The sequence below is a fragment of the Malassezia japonica genome, chromosome 6 (genome assembly GCF_029542785.1).
Source record: "Malassezia japonica chromosome 6, complete sequence".
Taxonomy (NCBI): domain Eukaryota; kingdom Fungi; phylum Basidiomycota; class Malasseziomycetes; order Malasseziales; family Malasseziaceae; genus Malassezia; species Malassezia japonica.
In genome coordinates, this window is record NC_083375.1 from 163,165 (window position 1) to 183,625 (window position 20,461).

The window sequence follows — 20,461 nt, forward strand, 5'->3', positions numbered from 1 at the left end:
CTACAGCACCCAGCCTTCCTGGACCCAGGGGTCGGGCGTCATCAAAAAGTAGCGGTCGAGGAAGGTGAGGAAGCGCATGCGGTACTGCCGCGGCGTGATGATCGTAGGCTCGCCTTTGCCGCCGCCACCGAGGATCGCCGTTTCTTTCACAAAGCTCTCCACGCGCTTGTCCCATGTATAGGTGCGCAGGTAGTCGATGATGCCGATCACCAGCTCGTTGCGCGTCTCGTCGAGCACGACAATCAGCGAGTAGTCCATCACGTTCATATCCGTCAGAAAGAGCGAGTCGTTGTAGAGCGCCGCGCGCAAAATGCGCTTCGAGTGCTCGCGCACGAGGATGGGGCACGTCTGCGACATTTGCACCAGGTTTTCGTCCATTAGCACCTCGTACGCGCGCCCGGTCTCTTGGCGCATGCGGTTGCGCGTGCTGCCCTTTAGGTCAAAGATCTTGTACACTTGATGGCCATACACGAGGTTCTCCATCACGACCACATCCAGCTTGAGACTCTTGCCGGTGTGTGCGTTCCGGAAACCGATACGAAAGTAGCCAAAGATCTTTGTGAGCGTCGTGGGACGGTCAGCCGCTTTGCAGTCCGCCACATACGCAAAGTACTGGGGGGCAAACTTGGAGAAGCCGTCAATCTCGGCACGCGACAGCTGCTTGACCACCAGCCGGTCGTCGCGCGTCTTGAGGAATGCAGAGCCGCTCTTGCCCCCGCCCGAGTCCCACTTGAAGCACCGCGAAAGGCTCTGCACAATCGACTCGCTGCAGCCATACATGTGCCGCAGCGCCTCGAATTGCTCCGCAAAAAAGATCTTGCACCACAGCTTGACGGAGCCAGTGTCAAACTCGTACCCAAAGTGCGTCCCGTCGGTATCGCGCAGCTCGTGCTCTAGATCACGCAGGTGCTCGGCACTCGACTGGCCGTCGGCGGGGGGGACCGCACCTTCGGTCCGGGCGCGTGCGTCCTGCGACGCTTGGAGCTGCTCACGGTAGCTCTTCGAGTTCAGCGTAAAGGCAATGATCGAGCTCGGCTCGTCTTCGCGCACCACGACACAGGAGTCCGAAAAGACATGGTCCGAACTCAGGAAGGGGTACGCAAGGGGGAGCATCTCGCCACAGTGCAGCCGCCACGTCTCGCCGAGACGCTCAAAAAGCACCGACGGAGGGACCTCGGTATCGTCCGCGGGCTGCGACGCCTGGTCGTCCGCGGGCTCGTCGGTCGGCTCACTGGGCGCTGGCGTCACAGAGGGCTCGGGCGGGGCATCCGTGGGAGCTTCGGTATGTACAGGCTCCGTAGCGTCGGCCTCGCTCGCCGCATCCTTGCCATCCTGCGCATCGCCCTTGGCCTCACTCGCATCCTGGGCGCCACGCGCTCCGCTGGGCAGGCCGTGCGTGGCGGCCTGCTCCTTGGTCCGGACGCTCTCCTTGGCAGGCTCTTTTGCACTTTGACCCTCGCCACGCTCTTTTGCTCGCGCGTCGCCTTTGCGGCCCTTGTGCCGCACACGCTCTCCACGGTCGCCCGCGTGCATCGGCGGCACACGCGCGCCAGGTGCCTCGGCCACCGCACGCGTCTCTGCAGACAGGTGCGGCTCGTTCGGCCGCTCATGGTCGCTCCCGTCGCTCTCGTCGCCGCCGACCGCATCACGCAGACTCTTGAACACTTCGACAGTCGCGTGCGTAGAAGTAACCGGGCGTGCGCGGCGTGCGCGGCTCGGCACACGCCGCTGCCGCTCGCGCTCGAGCTCGGCCTCGCGGCTGAGCAGATCAAACTGCCGCGCAATGCTCGAAACTTGCGACCGAGACGGTGCCTCGCGGCGTTTCTCGTCCTTGCGCGGCCGTCCTTTCTGTGTCTCCCACGGCGGCCGCAGTGGCATCGACTCGCCGCGGTGGTTCGCAAAGGCGGCAAAGCCCTGGTTTGGCGGGCGTGTCAGACGCAAGTTGGCCGCCTTGCCGTCGTCGCGCCGCTTCGGCGTGCGCCGCTGCTCGGGGGTGCCGTACGGTCCGTGTGGTGCAGACTCAACAGGCGTCGTCGGCCGCGAGTTGGGCTCGGTTGACGACGGGCGGGGCGGCGGCTGGATCCACTCGGGGTCCGGGCGCTTGGGACGCGGCGCAGCGAGGCGCGGCGCCGCCTTGGGCTTCTCGAGCGTGCCGAGCGAACGCGGGTCGGTCGGCGAGGCACCGAGCGGTGCATCCTCGCCAGACACTTTGGGGCTCGCTGCGGGAAGCGTTTCCAACTCGGGCTGCGACGCAGGCAGGTCGACCGCTTCAGGGTCTGTCGCCTGGGCATCCTCGATCGGGAGCGAGACCGTGCGTGCGAGCGGCGAAGGGACGTGTGGCACTGGCGAGGGCGCTGTGAGTGCACCCGAGTCGATCGTATGACTCTTACCGTCGTTCGGCGCAAGAAGCTTGCCGTCGCCGGTCTCGTCCGGCGTCGCAACGACCGGCGCACTGGTAAGCACCTTTTCCTCTTTTTCCTTGTCCTGCGTGTCGCGGTCGTCGCGCCCGCCAAACACGTCCCAGAGGAGGGAAGTGGTGTCGAGCGACATGCGCTTCTCGGACGGCGTGTCGGGTGTCGCCTCGTCGCTCTCTTCTGCCTTTTTTACGTGGACGGCGAGCAGGCGGCGGATCTCGCGCTCCGAGACGGTCGAGCGCTTTTCGAATTCGACAAAGAGCCCGTCCCACTCCACGACCTTGTCCTGGAGCACGCGGCGGACATCGTTCATGCGGATGAGCGCGCGGCCCGAGTCCCAGTACACCTGCATCATCAGGCGCTGGATCTCGGCGCAGTCTGCATGTGCCGCAGCGAGGATCTGGCCGAGGAGCGCGAGGGCGCGTGCCTGTGTCTTGGCGAGTGCAGGAACGATGGTGTAAATGCGTGCGCTGCGCAGCTCCTGCTGCAGCGCGCTGATACGCGCACACACCGAGTCCCAGTACTGTACATTGCGCTCAAAGAGACCGACTGCCTCTTCGTTCTTGAGCACATACTGCTTCTCGGGGTAAATGAGCAGATGCATTGGCGGAACAACGACTTCCCACGGCTCGATGGGGTCGGTTAAGAAGCGGATCGCGAGGTTGCGCAGCGCAAAGTAGCGCACACTGTCGCGGTAGTAGTCGTGCTGGCACGTCGACGGATGGCATGCGGCATTGGGGTAGAACTGCAGCTCGAGGTACTTGGCAAACGAGAACGACCAGCCCTCGTCGCTGAGGTGCGTCACCGGCGTCGTGCGCTCGCACTGCTTGCAGTAGCTCCAGCAGAGCAGCTGCTTCTCTTCGCCCGGCAGCGGGCACACGAAGCGCTCGACGACCATCTGCACGCGCATGCCGCTGTGGACGTACGTGGTATAGTGCACGAGGTTCGCACGGTCGCACGTCTTGGACGCACACGGGTTGACACTCTCGTCGCATGTGCGCTCGAGGAACTGGCCGAGCGGCTCGTCGTCCGGGCCGTAGTACTCAATCGTGTGCAGGGCTGGGCCGGTGCAGATCTGCTGCGTCGCCGCACACGTCGTCGACACGAGCATCACGAGGTTCTGGTGTGCAAACGGCGAGAGCATCTTGGCCATGTTGGTAACACACGCCTTCCATGAGTGCTGCATTGCCGCATGCTCCGCCTCGAGCACCATGAGCTCTGTCTCGTCGTGCGCCGACCGGGGATCGAGCAGCGACACGGTCGGCGGCGCGTCGGATCCGGTGAGCGGAAAGATCTCTTCGCGGCTCGGCGTCGGCGCCGACGTCGCCGAGGATGGCGCCGGGGACGGCGTGGGATCTGGCACTGGCCGCGCCTCGCTCCGCTCCGAGCGCGGCGAACTCTTCGGCGGGTCGGTCGTGTGCAGCTCCGGCTTTTCCGACTCGGGTGTCTGCTCGCCTTTCTTGCCCTTGGTCTCTTCCTGTGCCCGGATCGCACGGCCCTGCAGCTCGTACATGAGTGTGCTTGGCTTCTCATTGGGGATAGCAGATCGCAGGACGTGCATACGGTCCGTCACATACTTCATGTGCGTCACGAGGTACGGCGGCTGGAGAATCACCGAGAGCGACGCGCTGAGGATCAGGCGCTGGTACTTTTTGAGCGTCTCGGTGAGGATGAGCTTGCGGTGCATATCCTCGTCGAGGTCTGCATGCCCCAGCGTCTGGAGCTCCTCCGGCCCGTGCTGGATATTCATCACGGACCAGTCGAGGACTACACCGACATCGCGGCGCAGGTGCTCCTCGAGCTTGAGGTTGTAGCCGACAAACACCATTAGCGCAAGGATCGCCTTGATGCGCCGCAGCTTGGCGATCGACGCGCCACGCAGCACGAGCGCGCTGCTGACATCTTTTGACGTGACCTCGATACGCAGCAGCGGCTTGCGGCGCCCTGGCTCGTGCGCAAACTCGTACGTGTCCACCGACAGACACGCGCAGCGTCCGAGGCGGGGATCGAGCGCCAGGCGGTCGATCGAGGAGACAATGTCCGCCTGCGTGCACCGTGCAATGATATCGATCGAGGATTTCTTCATGCTCCAAAACACCGCGACGCCCGCCTCTTCAAAGAGCTGTAGCGCATAGTACGACACGGATTTTTCTGCGACCACGACGTTCGGGCGCTGGTCGAGAATGCGCGCGACGAGGATGCGGATAAACTCGTGCTCCTGCGCCATGATCGGCTCGAGCGACATGAGCTGGTTCGCGTTGCGGTGGTACTCGAGCGGAAAGGTAACGACCATGATGCGGGCGTTGCGCACCGGCAGGAACGACGCCATCTTTTTCGTTGCGACATTCTTCGTGCAAATGTACCCGTCGAGGAACTCGCAGTCAGAGATGCGGCCGCCCGGCATGCACTTGATCTTGACAAAGTTGCGGATGTCGGTCAGATAGGTGTTGCGCGTGCGCATGCGTATGCGCTCAATGACCGAGAGGGCAAGCAGCTTGACCGTCTCTTTCCACTCTTGGACGTCGCCCATGTGCTCGGCGACGAGGACCTGGTGCAGCATGCGCAAGAAGTACACGAGCGACGGCGCGCCGAGCGCCGTCGAGGTGACAAAGCGGGATGCTCCCCGCATGAGCTTCTGCCGCGCGGTGCTGCGGCGCACGGGCGAGCCCGGCGTGGTGCGCGGCGTGACCGGCGACTGCGGGTCGGCCGGCGTTTCGTCGACGGCCTCTGGGGCCTGCGTCGTAGGCAAAACCTCGTCGAACGACTCTTCTGCGAGCGCCGGCGGCACGTCGTCCGCGTCGAGGTTCGCACGGAACGGCGCCAGCTCGCCGTCGGCCAACTCGTCGCCGAGGCTCGTCTCGGCGAGTTCCTCGTGGTTCAGCGCGTCGACCGTGGCCCAGTCCGGCTCGTCGTCGTGCGAAGTGCGCCGGGGCAGCGTGTGTGCGTCCTGCGAAAAGAGCGTCGTGGCGGCAAACTGCGACTGCGGCGTCTGCAAGTCGCCGTACTCGGTCTCGGTCGGGGAGACGAATGTGGGCGACGCCGCCTCGGTCTTGAGCGCCTCGGCGCGGTGCTCGGCATCGATCATCTCGCGGCGGTCGTACTCTTCGAGCATGTGCAGGCACTGGTTGCATGTGCGGATCGCCTCCTCGTGTCCAAACTTGGCGCCGGGCACAATATTCGAGCAGCACTTGTTGCAAAAGATCTGGCCGCAGATGCGGCAGTGGTGCCGCCGGCGCAGCGGCGTGAACGGAAGCAGGCAGTCGCGGCACTCTTTCGCCGTCTCGTCCGCCATCCAGTACTTGCGGCTGAGCCCCTCGCCACGGAAGCGCCGGATCCACGCATCGGCGCTGGGGTACGAAGGCCGAAACGAAAACGTGCTCACGGTGTCGTCGCCAATCTCGGAGCGCGGTGTAGGCGTCGAAAAGAGCGAGCGCGTGTCATCCAGCACGTCGCGGCTCAGCGGAAAGCCGGGCACACTCTGCGCGACCTCGGCCTCCGAGTCGGCCTCGGTGAGCACCGGGCTGCCCGGCTCGTCGGCGGCATGCGACGATACCGAGGTGAAGGACGGCACCGGCGATGGCGCGACCGTGCGCAGCGGCACAATCGCGCGCCCGGGACGCCGCGTGCGCTTCTCTGGCGACGCGCTCCGCTCGGGCGACGCGCCACTCGGCTCGTCCGGCACGTCGCGCTCGGGCGCCGTGCTAAACGCATTCCGCATGCGATCAAACAGCGACGCAAATGCAAACGACGGCGGAGGCCGCTCCTCGCGGTCCTCTAGCAGGTTGAACGACACCAGCGAGGCGCCGTCCGGCGGCCGCTCCGCGGGGATCGCCATGGTGGAGCGCACGGACCGGGATATCTGCAAATATCTACGAAGGGTATCGCGTCGAGCGAAAAGCGCGGTCGACGTGGGTAATGAGGCGGATGCCGTCGGCGCGGCGCAGCGCGACGCAGCGGTGGTGCAAGAGATCCAGGTCGCGGAAGCGCAGCGTCGGGCGCGCGGGGCTGAGCGAGGGGTACTGCCGGCTGCCGGCGCTCGGAGCGAGGCTCGCGAGCGCGTCGAGCGCGCTCGACGGCGGGGGAACGGGCATCAGGTCGACCGGAGGGGCCGGCGCGACGCTCGTCACGGCCGTTGTTGGAGCTTTTGGTGGATAGAGGGCATAGAAGCTGCGCACGAGCTCGAGGGCGGCGTCAATGTCGTACGACTTGGCCTTGTTGCGGATCATGAGCGCCCACGCCTTGGACGTCGTCTTGGCGTCGGTGCCGTGGGCAGAGGACATGGGGTGGGCGGTCGCGAGCTCGGTCCACTGCGCCCATACGCGCGCCGCGACGGCGTCGGCGTGGGGGCGGTGGCGCTGCGCGGCGCACGCCTCGAGGAGCAGCGCGTAGGTGTGCCCGTTCGGCGCGACGTGCGCTTGCTGAAAGACGCCGTCGGGGTCCTCGGCGGCGTGCACGACCGCTGCGAGCTGGTGCTCACGGGGAAGGTGGTGCATCAGGACCGAGAGGAAGGCGTTGAGGAGGCGAGGCGTCGTGCGTACCGACGAGAGAGGATGTTCGAGGCCGGCGTCCGGAGAGGGGTCCTGGTCGGCGAGGATGCGTGCCATGAGTGCACGTACCTCGAGCAGGACATCCTTGGCAGTCTGGGGCATGTCGTGCGTGAATACGGTGGGATGGGGAGATGCTTCCGGAGACGTTTCCGAGCGTGTGTCGAGCGAGGTAGGGTCGTCGGCCTGGCTTTCTGGCTGGTTCTCGGGCTGGTCGTTGGTCTCGACACGAGTCTCTACCTCGTCGCTGGCCTCGCCCTTTGCGTCGAGTTTTCCACCCTCGTTGTCCTTGCCCTTGCCCTTGCCCTTCTCGCCATCCACCACACGAATATCCTTCTCCTTCAGCGGCGGCTCATACACCGCATACGTCCAAAAGATGTTCGACATGGTTTCTTCATTCACGCGGCAGTGCTCCGGCGCGCCATCCAACGCAAAGGCGACACGCAGCATCTCGGCCAAGACCCAGCGCGCGGTACGCAAATCGCCGGCCCGTGCACTGCCTTGCAGCAGCGCATTAAACGTGTACGTATCCGCCCACAACGCCGAGCGCGCGCCAGGCGCAAGTACACGGTCCGGCTCGCCATCCAAGAGCTCACGCACGAGCCGGATCGCGTCCGTATAGTGCTCCTTGCGCCGCGCACATGTCAGGATCAGGCTATCGTACACCTCCTTGTTCGGCCGGATCGCATAGTGCGTCGTCATCTCGCGAAAGAGGTCGAGCGCACGCTCCGCGTCGGCTTCTGGTGCCCGCGCCCGTGTACCGGGCTGCGGCACACCAGCGGCACACGCCCGGATCATGAGGGCGTACACGGCCGCGTCCGGCACGGGGTGTGCAACGAGGCGCATGTGGTAAAAGAGCGACCATGCGATTGGATGCACGGCGCGCATCGGGTGCTTGACGAGGTGCTCCATGAGCATGGTATAGGCCGAGATCGGCGCGGCCTCGGTCGTTTCCCAGTGCTGGAGGTACTCGAGTGCGGAAAAGAGACGGTCACTGTGGACGTACGCCTTGACCATTGCATGCTTGACCGGCGCATCGGCCACGAGGCCGACCTCTTGCATGCGCGCACTGAGCACGAGGCACGCATCGAGCGCGCCGCGCGTCGCGTACGTGTCGAGGAGGCGCGCGTACAGCGCCGCGCTGGGCTCGAGACCGCTTTGCGCCATGAGGTCGAGGGTATGCAGCGTCTGTGCGAGGTTGGTATCACGCGCACTGTCAACAGCGAGTGCCTGCCACTCTTCGGTGGGAACCGCAGGGAGCAGATCGTCGGGCTCGGATGGATTTTCCATCACCCAGGTGGCGAGGCGCTCGAGGAGGAGCGTGCGCTGCGCAGTGCGCTCGTCAGAAGCGGCCCGAAGTGCCGTATCGAGTGGCTGGGAAGCAGTGGACTCTTCAACAGGAGCATTTTCATGCGCATCCCGCTCGACCGCTTCGATCGAGGCCGCGTCTGCAGCTTCCTCGGCCTCGTTTTCGCCCCTGCCCACACCCAGCCGCATTGCCAGGCGCGTCAGCGCTTTGGGCGTCGCGTCCGGCAGCGATTTCGGCGCCTCCTCCGCGGGCGGCGGCTCAATCATCTCGCGGTACATCGCCTCGAGCGTCGCATCGTCGAGCGGCGGCAGATCCGCGGTGAGACGCGCGACTTCCTCCTGCTTCTCCACAAACTGCAGCTCTTTTTCGAGCTGCGCAATCTCCTGGCTCAGCAGCGCCTGGCGAGCACGCAGCGTGCCGCTGCGTGGCGTACGTGCCGCCTGCGCCGTGCACGCATGCAGGGGACGCACCGGCCGCACAAGGCGCGCCGCGACGTACGGCAGACGAGGTCGCCACATATGAAGCTTCCAAAGGTATCACGTGCTACTACTTGAGCAAGTCGAGTCCTGCAAACGGATCGTTGGACGCGGGGGGCGTGGGCTGTGCGGGCGTGGGCTGCGCGGCAGGCTTAGAGGACGGCGCAGGGGTGGACGACATGCCGAGCGAGATCGGCTGCGAAGGCGTGTCGTCCCAGTCGCCGAGGAGGTCGAGAGCGGTCTGCTTTCCGGCGGCCTTGGACGTGGCCGGCGGCTGCGACGGCGGCTGCGGTGTCGACTGCCCCGACGCTGGCGTCGACGGGCCGATAGACAGGGATGCGAGGTCGTCCAGCGCAAAGCCCGACGACTTGGGCTGCGCCGGTGCGGCCTCTTCCTCCTCGTCAAAGGAAATCAGGTCGACCTTGGCCTTGCTGGCATTGGCCTTGGCCGTATCGCCCTGGACCATGGCGTCGTACCGCGCGAGGGTTTGGTTGATCAGGTCGTTTACCTCGAGGAACTTGGCGAGCTGCTCGGACTCTTCCTCCTCTGCCTGGCCGACCCACTTTTGGAGGCGCGGCTGAACGCTGCGCAGGTTGGAGGCCACCTGGTCGTAGGCATCACCCGAAACAAACTTTTCCGTAGGCTTTGCCTGGTCGAGCATATCGTTGAGGAGCTTGATGCGTGCCTGGACCTTTTCGAGCTCCTTGACGACCTGGGCGGTCTGGACGCTCGACTCGGGCTCGGCGCCGGACATGACCTTCATCAGCTCTTGCGCCTGCTGCAGGTCGCGCGGCGTACCGCGACGGATGAGCTCCTGGAGCTTGGCGCCCTGCGCAAGGCGGTTTTCTTCTTCGAGCTCTTCCGGGGACTGCAGCGAGTGCTCCGTGTTGAGGACAGCGGCGTTGCGTGCATCGACCTTTGGGAAGCGGTAGCCTTTGTACATAAGAAGGCGATGCATGTCGCGGATGTGTACGAGGTCCTCCTTGTGCTTGCTCGTGACGCACAGCGTCTGGCGCCATTCGTGGATCATCTCGAGGATCTTGCTCATCACCGGGCTAGGGTGCATCGGCGGACGCTCGGGGAACCGACGCACGAGCTCGTTGAGAAACTCTTTTGTGCCGAGCTGGAGGTGCACGGGATATCCACAATTTTTGACGAGGATATCCAGGAGCTGCGTTAGAAGAGCGACGTACGTGAAGGCCAAGCAGACCGACGTGCGGCAGCCGCGAATTGATCTTGGCAACGACCTCGAACACGGCCTCGCGCGCACTGTATTAGCATAGATACGTACGAATTTGCGCGCTTCGTGTTCACATAGTCGGCGAGCTCCAGCTCGACCGACAGGTTGGGGTGGTCCAGACTCGAATCACAGCAACGTTCTGCGTTAGATGGGGTACGTACCGACAAACGTCTGGACCGGCGTCAGGCGCACATCAAAATCAAGGTTGCGCGTGCCCCACTCGGGCGCATGCGCGCCGCCAGGGCCGCCCATGTAGGGCCGCGGTGGGCCGTCGCGCGGCCGGTAGTTGTACATTGCCGTCCTCACCAAGCCGCGGCGCGCATTGCCACGTGTTTATGCTCCACATGGAAAACCGGCTGGTATGCCTCCACACCGCACGCCCCAGAAGGCGGAGGCTGTGGATTAGCGCGTATGCAATGCTATGGCGATAGTACTTGGAGGAAAAGTTAGCGAATGTGACTGAAGAATAGGATATTGAAGAATGACATCTCAAACCTCTGAGAACGAAAACAAATCTAAATCTGTCTTCGTCCGATTATTCGATCCGCTCGGTCCACTGGAAGGAGTCATGGCCTGTACGGATCCCTTGTCGTCATCCTCGATAGGGCTCTCATTCTAGCGTAAGCAAAATAGTAAACATACGTCAGCTCTGATAATTTCCTCCATCAACTCTTGTGCTTTCCGAAGATCCATCGGTGTGCCACGGCGAACGTGTTCTTGTAACAGCTTTGTGAATGACACGAGACGTACCGCATGTCTCCGGAGGGAAGCTAATGCTGCCGTACTTCCTGGTGAATCCGAGTTGTACTGTAATGAGCTACATCCACGCACTGCATCATTTAATTTTGCAACTGCTTGTGGATCGGGATCTGGGAATGCGTACTCTAATGTCAGCAGGATGTACTCACTGTTGAGCTTCATGGTCATACATCGTTTACGAATACTAGTAAAATCATTTTTGTATTTGCTGTGTTGGGCAAACGTTTGATCCCACAAATTCAGTAAATACAATTTCTTCGCGCTGACACGGTCGTATTTTTCCGTGCCCTCGGGGCGAGTTGGAATAAACCTTTTCAAAAACTCATTTGATGTAACCTGTAGATGCATTGGGTAGCCACACTCCTGTACCAATACATCCAAAAGCTTTGTCAGCCGAAGAGTACCCACCTCGGAAGCCAATTCTGCACTCCGTGTACTCTTTTCGCCAAAAAATGAAGACATCATATTGTTTAAGTATGACGCAGCATAATATGAACTGATGCGTTAGCTCCTTCGACACTTACGTGTTCTCTTGCTTTTCGTTCAGAAACGACACCAGGTCATCAACGAAAGGGGGGTACAGCGTTTCTGAGCTAGGGTCACAACAATTGCCTGGTGAATACTTGGTTAGACTCACGAATACAGTCTTGGACTATCTCTTTGTTGGACTTGTCTGATAATTTCGGATCACCACTCGAGGAAAAATTCGTCTTTTGGTTGTACATGGCCGGGAAGTCAAAAGTTTCATTTCGCGAGCGGAACCAACGTTTCATTGCGCGAACCAATTAACGAATCTGACCCACGGACCTCCACTTGTGGAGAAATTTCGCGACCTGCATGTGCAGCTTATGCATTGCCATGCCGCAGTTGGCCATGCGGAAGCGGAACCAAGCGACATTCATGGAGTGTTATGGGTACCTATACCCAGTTTCAGTTGTTACATGATGATTTACCAGATGTGGCTATTAAAATCCGTGATAGCTCCTTATTCCGTCAGGGACAACAAGTCCGCCTCGGCTTTAGCTTGGTCGGTCGACCCACTCGGCACATAGGGCGGGGGCGCCTCCGATGCAGGCTCTGCATGTGGACTCTTCATCTCGCCATTTTCCGATAAATCCGGGGTTTTCGATACGGAACCGCTGGGTCGGGAGGCACTCTCCCTCTTTAATTTCTAGCGTGAGCAACGTGGACGGACATACATCGTCTTTGGCCATCTCCTGGATCAAGTCCTGTGCCTTGTTCAGGTCTAGCGGTGTTCCACGTCGGAGATACTCGTGAAGCCACTGGATAAGCATACAAAGCACCTACCACATGGTTTCGGTACTGGGCAAATGCAGTCGCTTTTTCAGGCGACTCAAAATGGTACTTGGTTAGTTGTGCATACTTACTGCTTGTGTGAGCTTTTCTACTGCGTCTGGATCAGGGTCTGGAAAATTGTATCCTATCGTTAGGATCGTTACTCACCATTAGTAACCATAGCTGAGTGACTCTTGTGAATGTTGTGAAAGTCATCTTTATATGGATTGTTTTGAGCAAGGGTGCGTTCCCATAGGTTTAATAAGGAAAGTAATTTCAGCAACAGCGGATTTAACGAGCTTTTGGAAGAGATATAGTAGGAGCATTCAGTAAAGACAATGATAAACATATTTGAAGCGACTTGCATTTGCATTGGACAGCCACATTCTTGCACCAGCACATCCAAGAGCTTGGTTAATACAGATATGTACTTACCTCTGCTGCTAGAACACGTTTGTGTTTCTCAGGTTCTTCGTACGGGCGCCTCACTAAAATATACTTCAAATATGAAGCCGCAATGTATGACCTGGATTGTTATAGTGATGAAACGTACGTATTTCCTTGCTTCACATTCAAATATGCAACGAGCTCATTGACAAGAGGTTTGTACAACGTTTCTGAGCTAGGATCGCAGATGTTGTCTGGTTAAGAATACATGATAAGACATACTTATATATGCATGGATAACCTCTTCATTAGACCTGCCCAGGGACAGACTACCACGCAGGCCAAACTTCGTTTGATGGTTGTACATGGCCGGAAGCCAAAGTTTCATTTCGCGAGCCAATCAGCCCATTCGACCCACGGACCTCCACTTGTGGAGCGAAACTTCCTCGCAACACCACGGCCACCATGTGGTTCGTGCACTCGTGGTTCGATGGCGAGGACGGTAGGTTTTCATACTTATGCAGCGCCACCCACGTCTCGTGTCCTACATACAGGGCGAGAATATACCCTTGGACGTAAAGAAAGCGCGGTCGATTTATGTGTGCCCCTCTTTCGCATTAGTCGTCTGGCCGGCACACTCTACGTCGCGCTCATGCCACTCGACGCCGTGCCAAATGCAGACATGATTCCCAAAGTGACATGGACGATGCACAACAAGAGCAAGTCGGGATCGGTCGTCGAGAGTTACCGCGGCAAGAATCGTACAGAGCAGCGTATCCGCGTCGACTCGCCTGTTCCCCTCGTCGACCGAGCGCGCGTGCGACTTGTGGGCGACGTGTACGCCGAAGTGCGGTGGATTCCATGCACGATTGGCTTTCTCCGCGTCCCATCGCTGGATTCAGACGAGGTCCAGCAGCGTGCCGCACAGTGCGGAGTGCATCTCGTCTCGGCCAAGCACGGCCTCGACGCGCGATGTACGCACCTATGTGTCGCAAACGTGCGGCCAAACAAGACGCAGCTATTAGCACTTGTGCGTGGACTATTGGTCGTATCCGACGCATTTGTCAGTGCGGTGCTGGCCTGTCCTTCGGAAAGTGCGTGGCCGGATAGCCGGCTGTATACCCCCCCACTGGATATGCGCCTCGGCCCCGATGCGCATATTTCCGCCGCACAGCTTGCGCCATCATCCCGGCGATCGTCGCTATTTCGCGGCACGACGCTGGTCATTGTCCTGCCTGGGCACGAAAGGCGCTATGTACGTCGTTGTACTGACGCAGTCCGACCTGGTAGAGCTAGCCGAGGCCGCCGAAGGGCACGTGTGTACGCACGACATGAGCACGCACCCGCTGCGTACGCACGACGATGCCATGCGAATGCTTCGCGATGCACAAGCAGCGTCGCGGGCATATTGGGCCAAGAGCACGGCGATTGTGCCGGTGCAAGAGGCGTTTGTCCTCTGTGGTGACGCGTCCGGCGCATCGTGGCCTTCTTTAATGGAAGAGTCCGCACAGAGGTAGGTCTTTTTTCTAACCCAGGCTGGGCCTCCGTTTCCTATCTCAAGGCATTGCTGCGATCTCTGAATGCATCCTCGAGTCCAGGACGTGTGCTGAGCTCTATGCGATGAGCCATGCTGCGCACGACAGTGACGACGACGCGACGCTGCTCGTCTCTGCAACACAGCCCAGAGCGATGCAGCCGCTGCGCAGAACACAGAGGATTACAGCCTCGATCCTCGATACGGATCCCGACGTCCTGCCTCCGACGCAGCCCAGTGGGCCTGCGTACGCTGGCGACATTTCGCTGCATTCGCCCGAGCATGTGCCGGACGATACGCAAGTACGCTGGGAAGAGCCGTATGACTCGGACTGCGAACGGGCCGAGGCAGAAGTGAGTATGGCGCCTGATCCGCCGACCGACGTGTCCGTGCAAGAAATACCCAATACAGAATTCCGCGCAGGCGACACCACCGACCGTCCGGACGGGCTCGAGGATATCACGGATCGCACGACGACGTCGGATGTGCACCAAACGAGTCTCGAGGATATTACAGATCCTACGGACCATTCGATCCACCCGACCTCGCGTGCGGACGACTCGAGCGTGGAACGAGTATCAAGCGAGATCGTGCCTAGGCATGCAGAGGAGCGCAGCAGCTCGTCGCGTATGGACGGTACGCCGACGCGCTCTGCTTCCGAGGCGCCGCTCGAGTCCATGCCGACGCCGTCCATGCCGACTCCGCCTGTCCCTGACAATGTGCCTGCCAGTGCGCCTGCCTCCAAGCCGCTGCTGCGCCGTGCAGGCACGCGCCAGGCACGGCGCTCGGTGCTCCTGGACGAGCTCCTCGGCGTATCGTCCGAGCCTCGCCCTTCCAGCGCCGAGTACCGCCGGCGGTGGGAAGAAGAGCGGCAGGCGAGCCAAAGCACGAGCGAGGCGCATACGCCGGTGCAAAGCGGTCAAGATGCTGAGCAAGGGGTTTCATCCGCGCCCTCTCGACCTCTGGCCAGTGCTTCTGTGCCGCGCCAGCGCCCCGAGGCAAGCGCGCATCGCGTAGCCGCTCCCCGAGCTCCGTCCCCGGCACCAGCTCGTGATCCACCCCGCGATACCCTAATCGCGCCTACCGAGTCCGAGCTATCAGTGGACCCCTCGCCCGAGTGGTCCCTGCAGCGCCCCTCGTTTGTCCAAGTGCGCTTTGCGCCACTCGTACGAAAACGCGCCGCCGAGGCCCCGGCGCCTTCTCCGCCCATACCCCAGCACTCTACGCCGAACTACAAAAAGTTTCGCACGCGCGACCGCTCCGCCCCGCGTCGCGTCGCACTTATCGCGCCTGGCACCCCCGATACCCACAGCACGCCTGCCGAGGACCCGTTGTTCCTTGGCAATGCTTCCGATTAGCCTGTCATACCGTATCCCTACCAAAAGCCACGTCGTCTATTCGTCCTCCATGACCTGATTCAAGGGCGTTCCACGCGTCCGTGATGCTTCGCGGCGGCTCGAGTCGCCCGGGTCGCGCGAGCGTGAGCGCGAGAGCGAGCGCAGCACGCCTGCCACGCGTGTGTTGCCCGGCGATTGGCGGCGTCCGCGCTCCTCCTGCTCTCCGAGCGGGATGTTGCCGCGGCCGCCGCGGCCCGTCGAGTGCATGCCCTGCTTGAGCTCGGCGGTCTGCAGCTGATCGAGCTGCTGTTCTTCCTCCTCCTTGCGCTTGCGGTCCAGCGGATCGCGCGACGGCGAGCGCACGTTGCCCATACCGCCGCGGCCGACGTGCATAATGTGCGGTGCGTTCTGCGGCGTGTTCTCCTCCTGCGCAGCTTGTTGCGCAGAGCGAATCTGGGTGAGTGCGGAGACGTACGTTGCCCGCGCCGCCGCGGCCTGTAGCCACCATCGGGCGGCCACGCTCCTGCGAGTGTACGCTATCCGTATCGGACTTCTTGCCGCGTCCCAGATCAAACAAAGGCATGGCAAGGCAAGTCAAGGTGCGATTTCCCCCACTTGCGTGATAAGCCGACTCGCTAAGTGGAGCCAATCACTTGGCGCAAGGCCCGATTACCGATATATGTCAGCCGATAAGCACTATGAGTCGTCGGTTGGGGAGAGGAAGCCAAACTGCAGCGCAGGATTCAGCGGGGTCGACGCGGCCTCGGCAATGTTGAACAGATTCGACTTTTGAGAAAGGATCTTGCGTTTCTTGCCGCCTTGCGGCTCCTCGGTGCGCGCGAGCATCGGCGTGGACTCCACATCGAGCGCAAACTGCGTGCCTTGGACGCGCTGCTGCATCGGCGTCACGCCGGGCTTGAGCGGGGGGCGCACAGGCGTCGCACTCGGCGCGGCCGCCGGCTCGGGCTCGAGGCCGATATCCTGGAGCTGCATCTGCGGCGAGCTCGAGGCGTCGGGTGTCTCGGCAGAGGGGCGGGGGGGCGTGCTGCTGGCCGGCGCCTCGATACGCTCCGGCCGCGCGTGCGCCGCGTCGAGCTCGCGCTCCAGCTGCGCGATGCGCGCATGCAGGTGGTAAGTCTCGTCGGCCTCGGTGGTGCGTGCCTGCTTCGCCCGCCACTTGTTCAGGCCGACGAGGAACATGGACTGGTGCCGCTCGAGCGCGAGCTGCCGCTCGAGGCGCGCAACGTCGCCTTTGAGCTGCGTAATCTCATTGTCGCGGAGGACAAGCTGCACCTGCGGCGAGTCGTACCCCGTCGGCGAGCTGGTCAACAGGTCCCAGTACCGCTCGTCGTACTTGACCTTGACGTCGGCAATGTGCGACTCGAGCTCACGCACGACACGCCGCATCTTGCGGCGGTCGTCTTTCTGGCCCTGGCGCACGGCCTCGAGCTCTTCGGCCAGCTCGCGCTCCATCGACTCGTCCATATCGGACGCGTTGGCAAGGCGCTGCTCGAGGAGTGCCTTTTCTTCCTCGAGCTCAATGTAGCGTGCCTTCCATTGTAGAAGCTGCTCGGTAATGACACGGTTCGAGCGCGTGGGTTTCGCAGGCGTACGTACGCCAAACGAGGGACGGGGTGCGACCGAGGGGCGGGCGGGAGGCGCCTCGGTAGAAGGGGCAGGGGCAGGAGGGGCAGGAGCGTCCAAAGGAGCGGCCGACGGGCGTGGCGCCGACGGGCGTGGGCGGGCAGGTGGGCGCGGTGCGCTCGATCCAAGGGCAGAGCTCGGGCGTGCGGCCGTCGGCTCGGCACGAGGCGCCAAGCTCGACGCGGCCCGAGGCGCCAAGCTCGGCTCGGCTCGAGCAGGGCTTGCATCGGCCGGTGCAAGCGGATGTGCACGGATCTCTGTCCGTGCCGGAGCAGGCGCACGAGCTGTGTCTGTCCGTGCCGGGGCAGGCGCACGCGTCGCGGCCGATGTCCGTGCCGCAACAGGCGACCGTGCGCTCGATTCAGCCCGAGCGCTCGTCTCGGCCTGCCCGCTTGTTTCGCCATGCCGACTCGTCTCGGCATACGCCTCTGCCTCACTAGACACCTCTGCATCGTCGTGCGCGCGACTGGGCACGTCTGATACACGCGCCTTGACCTCGCGGGCGATCCGTGGCGTCGTACTTGCTGTGCCTTCTTCCCTTGCCAAGCTGCGCGCCTCGTGCTGCCCCAGACTTGCGCGCGGCAGCGTGCGCGGCGTCGTCGAGACCGGCTGCGGCGACGCGTGTGCTGCGAGTGCCTTGCGCGGCGTCGGCTCTTTTGGCGTGGGCATGCGCGGCAGCGTTTCTTGCAGTGTCGGTTTCCGCGGCGTCGTCCGCGACGTAGCCCGCGCCGGTGTCGGTGCCGACGGCACATGCGGGATCTCGTCTACATCAATCTCGGCAGAGAGGCTCGGGCGTGCGCGAGGATTCCGCGGCGTCGACTCGACTGGTGCCTCCTCTGCAGGCGGCGGAGGAGCGCGCCCCCGCATGTAATCGCGCTTGCCGTCCTTGAACGGGTCCGTGATCTTGTCGTAGTCGATCGCATCATAGTCGAGCATGCCCACGGCCTGGATCGGCCGCGGCGCAGGGCGTGCAGGCCGCCGCGCGCTGGCCGGCTGCGAGCGCGGTGTCGGCTGTGGTCGTGTGTACCCCGGCGTCGGCTGTGCGCGCCCGCTTGGCGTCGGCGCCTGGCGCGCGGGAGTCGGTGCCGGGCGCGGCGCGCGTGGGAGCGGCTGTACATGCTCCTCGGGCTCGTCTGGCTCGTCCTGTGCCTCGTACCCCTCTTCGGCGTCTTCCTCGTACACCTCCTCCATGTCCATGTCGCTGTTCTCCTCCGGCACAAAGTCGATATCCTCCTCTTCATCCTCTTCCTCGTCCTCCTCGTCAATATACGCGACCGGCGCCTGGACGCTGGACCTGCGTTTCGGGCGGCTCCACTGCGCCGGCTCCATGTCCTGCACCCGCATATCCGTGAGCCCCCCGGTGAGCGGCGACTCGCCGAGCGACAAGTTGAATGCGTCTGACACGCGCGACGTGCCTCCTCGTGCCCGCTGCGGTGTCTGGTGCTGCCCCAACGCCGGCAGGCGCCCGATCTTGCGGGGCTCTTCGCGTTGCATCGCGGCGGCGTTTGAGGCGCGTCGCGCGTTGAAGTCACGTGCTTCCTCCTCCTTTTCTCCAGTCACAGTGTCGGTGCGCAGGTTCGCTGGATTCGTGCGGACGTCTTGGAAGGTTTCCGTACGCTTTGCACACAGAATGAGCCACCCCCCCATTCCGCCGCAGAAGGCTTTCCAAGGTGTGGATTTGTTCCACAAGCTGCCCAAGCTCCCGGAGCTGGAAGGCACCGATCCCGCCTCGGCCCCCCAGGATGCGTTCCGTCTTGCGATCGCCGATCAGCTGTCCAAGACGCTGAATGTGCCGCTGAAGGACGTGTTCCTCGGCGTCGCCCCCGGCGGTAAGGACTCTGACTTCAAGGTGGTCCTGCCCCGTTTCCGCCTGCCGACCAAGGTGGACGAGCTGCAGGAGAAGGCGATGAGCGAATTCAAGCCGAACGAGTACGTGGAGCGTGTGTCCAAGCAGGGCCCTGCGCTGCTGTACCACGTCAAGGTCGACACGCTTATTGCCTTTACGCTCGCGACCGTGCACGCGATGACGTACGGCGCCGGCGCGTTTGTCGACGCCGACGGCAAGAAGCGCCCGTCGTACGGCTCGAACACGTCGGGCCGCGGCAAAAAGGTGCTTGTCGAGTTCTCGTCGCCCAACATTGCCAAGCCCTTCCACGCCGGCCACCTGCGTAGCACGATCATTGGCGCCTTTCTCTCGAACCTGTACGAGGCCAACGGCTGGGAGGTCCACCGCCTGAACTACCTCGGCGACTGGGGCAAGCAGTTTGGTTTGCTGGCCCTTGGGTGGCGCCGCTTTGGTGACGAAAAAGAGCTCGAGAAGGACGCGGTGCAGCACCTGTACAATGTCTATGTCCAGATCAACAAGCTCGCGGAAGAGAGCGAGGAGGGCGAAAAGATCCACGACGAGGCGCGTGCCTTTTTCAAGGGCATGGAGGACGGCGAGCAGGCAAACCTCGTCGAGTGGGAAAAGTTCCGCGACATTTCGATCAAGCAGTACGAAAAGACGTACAGCCGCCTGAACGTCCGCTTTGACGACTACACCGGCGAGTCGAAGGTGTCCAAGGAAGGTCTCGAAAAGACCATGGGCATCCTGCGCCAGGCCGACTTTACCACCCGTGAAGAGAACGGCGCGCTGCTCGTCGACCTCACGCCGTACAAGCTGGAAAAGGCGGTGATTGAGCGCAAGGACGGCACGCCGCTGTACCTCACGCGCGACATTGTCGAGGCGCAGCAGCGCTGGGAGAACTACAACGGCTTCGACAAGATGATCTACGTCGTGGCGTCGCAGCAGGATCTGCACCTGGCGCAGTTTTTCAAGATCCTCGAGCTGATGGACGCGCCGTTTGCGACCAAAGGCGACTCGAAGCTCCTCCACATCAACTTTGGCATGGTGCAAGGCATGTCGACGCGCAAAGGCACCGCCGTCTTCCTCGACCACATCCTGGACGAGACCAAGGAGCACATGCACGAGGTCATGAAGAAGAACGAGGCCAAGTACGCGCAGCTCGAGGACCCCGAGTACACCGCCGACATTGTCGGCATGACCGCCGTCAAGATCCAGGACATGTCGGGCAAGCGCATCAACAACTATGCGTTTGACTGGAAGCGCATGTTTTCGTTCGAGGGCGATACCGGCCCGTACCTGCAGTACAACCACGTGCGTCTGTGCTCGATGGAGCGCACCAACGCAGAAGACGGCCTGGTGCTCCCGAAGGAGGACCTCGACGTGTCGACGATGCATACCGAGCGCCTGCAGGGCAAAGAGGCGCTCGAGCTCGTGTGGCTCATTGCGTCCTGGCCGGATGTCGTCAAGACCGTGAGCCGCGACCACCAGGCGTCGACGATCGTTACGTTCTGCTTCAAGCTGACGCACGCCATCTCCTCCGCCTGGGAGAAGCTCCTGGTAAAGAACCAGGAGCGCGACGACGCGCTCGTCCGCCTGTGGCTCTACCGCTGCGCCAAGGACGTGCTCGGTAGCGCGCTGCGTCTGCTGACCATTACGCCGCTCGAACGTATGTAGC

General features: G+C 62.3%; 7 protein-coding genes across 7 annotated transcripts; 2 read left to right on the forward strand and 5 right to left on the reverse strand.

Annotated features, from left to right (window-relative positions):
• MDM12_2 (1-phosphatidylinositol-3-phosphate 5-kinase) lies at positions 1 to 6,249 on the reverse strand (the record flags this gene model as incomplete). The annotated part of the gene is made up of 1 exon (XM_060267155.1): positions 1 to 6,249. One exon carries the CDS (start codon positions 6,247 to 6,249, stop codon positions 1 to 3), a length of 6,249 nt encoding a protein of 2,082 aa, XP_060123138.1.
• A 34-nt stretch (positions 6,250 to 6,283) lies between these two features.
• On the reverse strand, positions 6,284 to 8,785 carry MJAP1_003228 (uncharacterized protein; the record flags this gene model as incomplete). Its single annotated transcript, XM_060267156.1, has 1 exon — positions 6,284 to 8,785. The coding sequence occupies one exon, from the start codon at positions 8,783 to 8,785 to the stop codon at positions 6,284 to 6,286; it is 2,502 nt and encodes an 833-aa protein (XP_060123139.1).
• A 28-nt stretch (positions 8,786 to 8,813) lies between these two features.
• Positions 8,814 to 10,277, reverse strand: GGA2 (ARF-binding protein; the record flags this gene model as incomplete). The annotated part of the gene is made up of 4 exons (XM_060267157.1): positions 8,814 to 9,914; positions 9,937 to 10,012; positions 10,035 to 10,122; positions 10,145 to 10,277. The coding sequence occupies 4 exons, from the start codon at positions 10,275 to 10,277 to the stop codon at positions 8,814 to 8,816; spliced, it is 1,398 nt and encodes a 465-aa protein (XP_060123140.1).
• Positions 10,278 to 12,890: 2,613 nt separating this feature from the next.
• MJAP1_003230 (uncharacterized protein) lies at positions 12,891 to 15,317 on the forward strand (the record flags this gene model as incomplete). Its single annotated transcript, XM_060267158.1, has 5 exons — positions 12,891 to 12,927; positions 12,950 to 13,680; positions 13,703 to 13,938; positions 13,961 to 14,877; positions 15,061 to 15,317. The coding sequence occupies 5 exons, from the start codon at positions 12,891 to 12,893 to the stop codon at positions 15,315 to 15,317; spliced, it is 2,178 nt and encodes a 725-aa protein (XP_060123141.1).
• A 36-nt stretch (positions 15,318 to 15,353) lies between these two features.
• MJAP1_003231 (uncharacterized protein) lies at positions 15,354 to 15,879 on the reverse strand (the record flags this gene model as incomplete). The annotated part of the gene is made up of 2 exons (XM_060267159.1): positions 15,354 to 15,749; positions 15,772 to 15,879. The coding sequence occupies 2 exons, from the start codon at positions 15,877 to 15,879 to the stop codon at positions 15,354 to 15,356; spliced, it is 504 nt and encodes a 167-aa protein (XP_060123142.1).
• Positions 15,880 to 15,992: 113 nt separating this feature from the next.
• MJAP1_003232 (uncharacterized protein) lies at positions 15,993 to 18,434 on the reverse strand (the record flags this gene model as incomplete). The annotated part of the gene is made up of 1 exon (XM_060267160.1): positions 15,993 to 18,434. The coding sequence occupies one exon, from the start codon at positions 18,432 to 18,434 to the stop codon at positions 15,993 to 15,995; it is 2,442 nt and encodes an 813-aa protein (XP_060123143.1).
• A 136-nt stretch (positions 18,435 to 18,570) lies between these two features.
• SYR1 (arginine--tRNA ligase) lies at positions 18,571 to 20,460 on the forward strand (the record flags this gene model as incomplete). Its single annotated transcript, XM_060267161.1, has 1 exon — positions 18,571 to 20,460. The coding sequence occupies one exon, from the start codon at positions 18,571 to 18,573 to the stop codon at positions 20,458 to 20,460; it is 1,890 nt and encodes a 629-aa protein (XP_060123144.1).
• Between the last annotated feature and the right edge of the window lies 1 nt (position 20,461).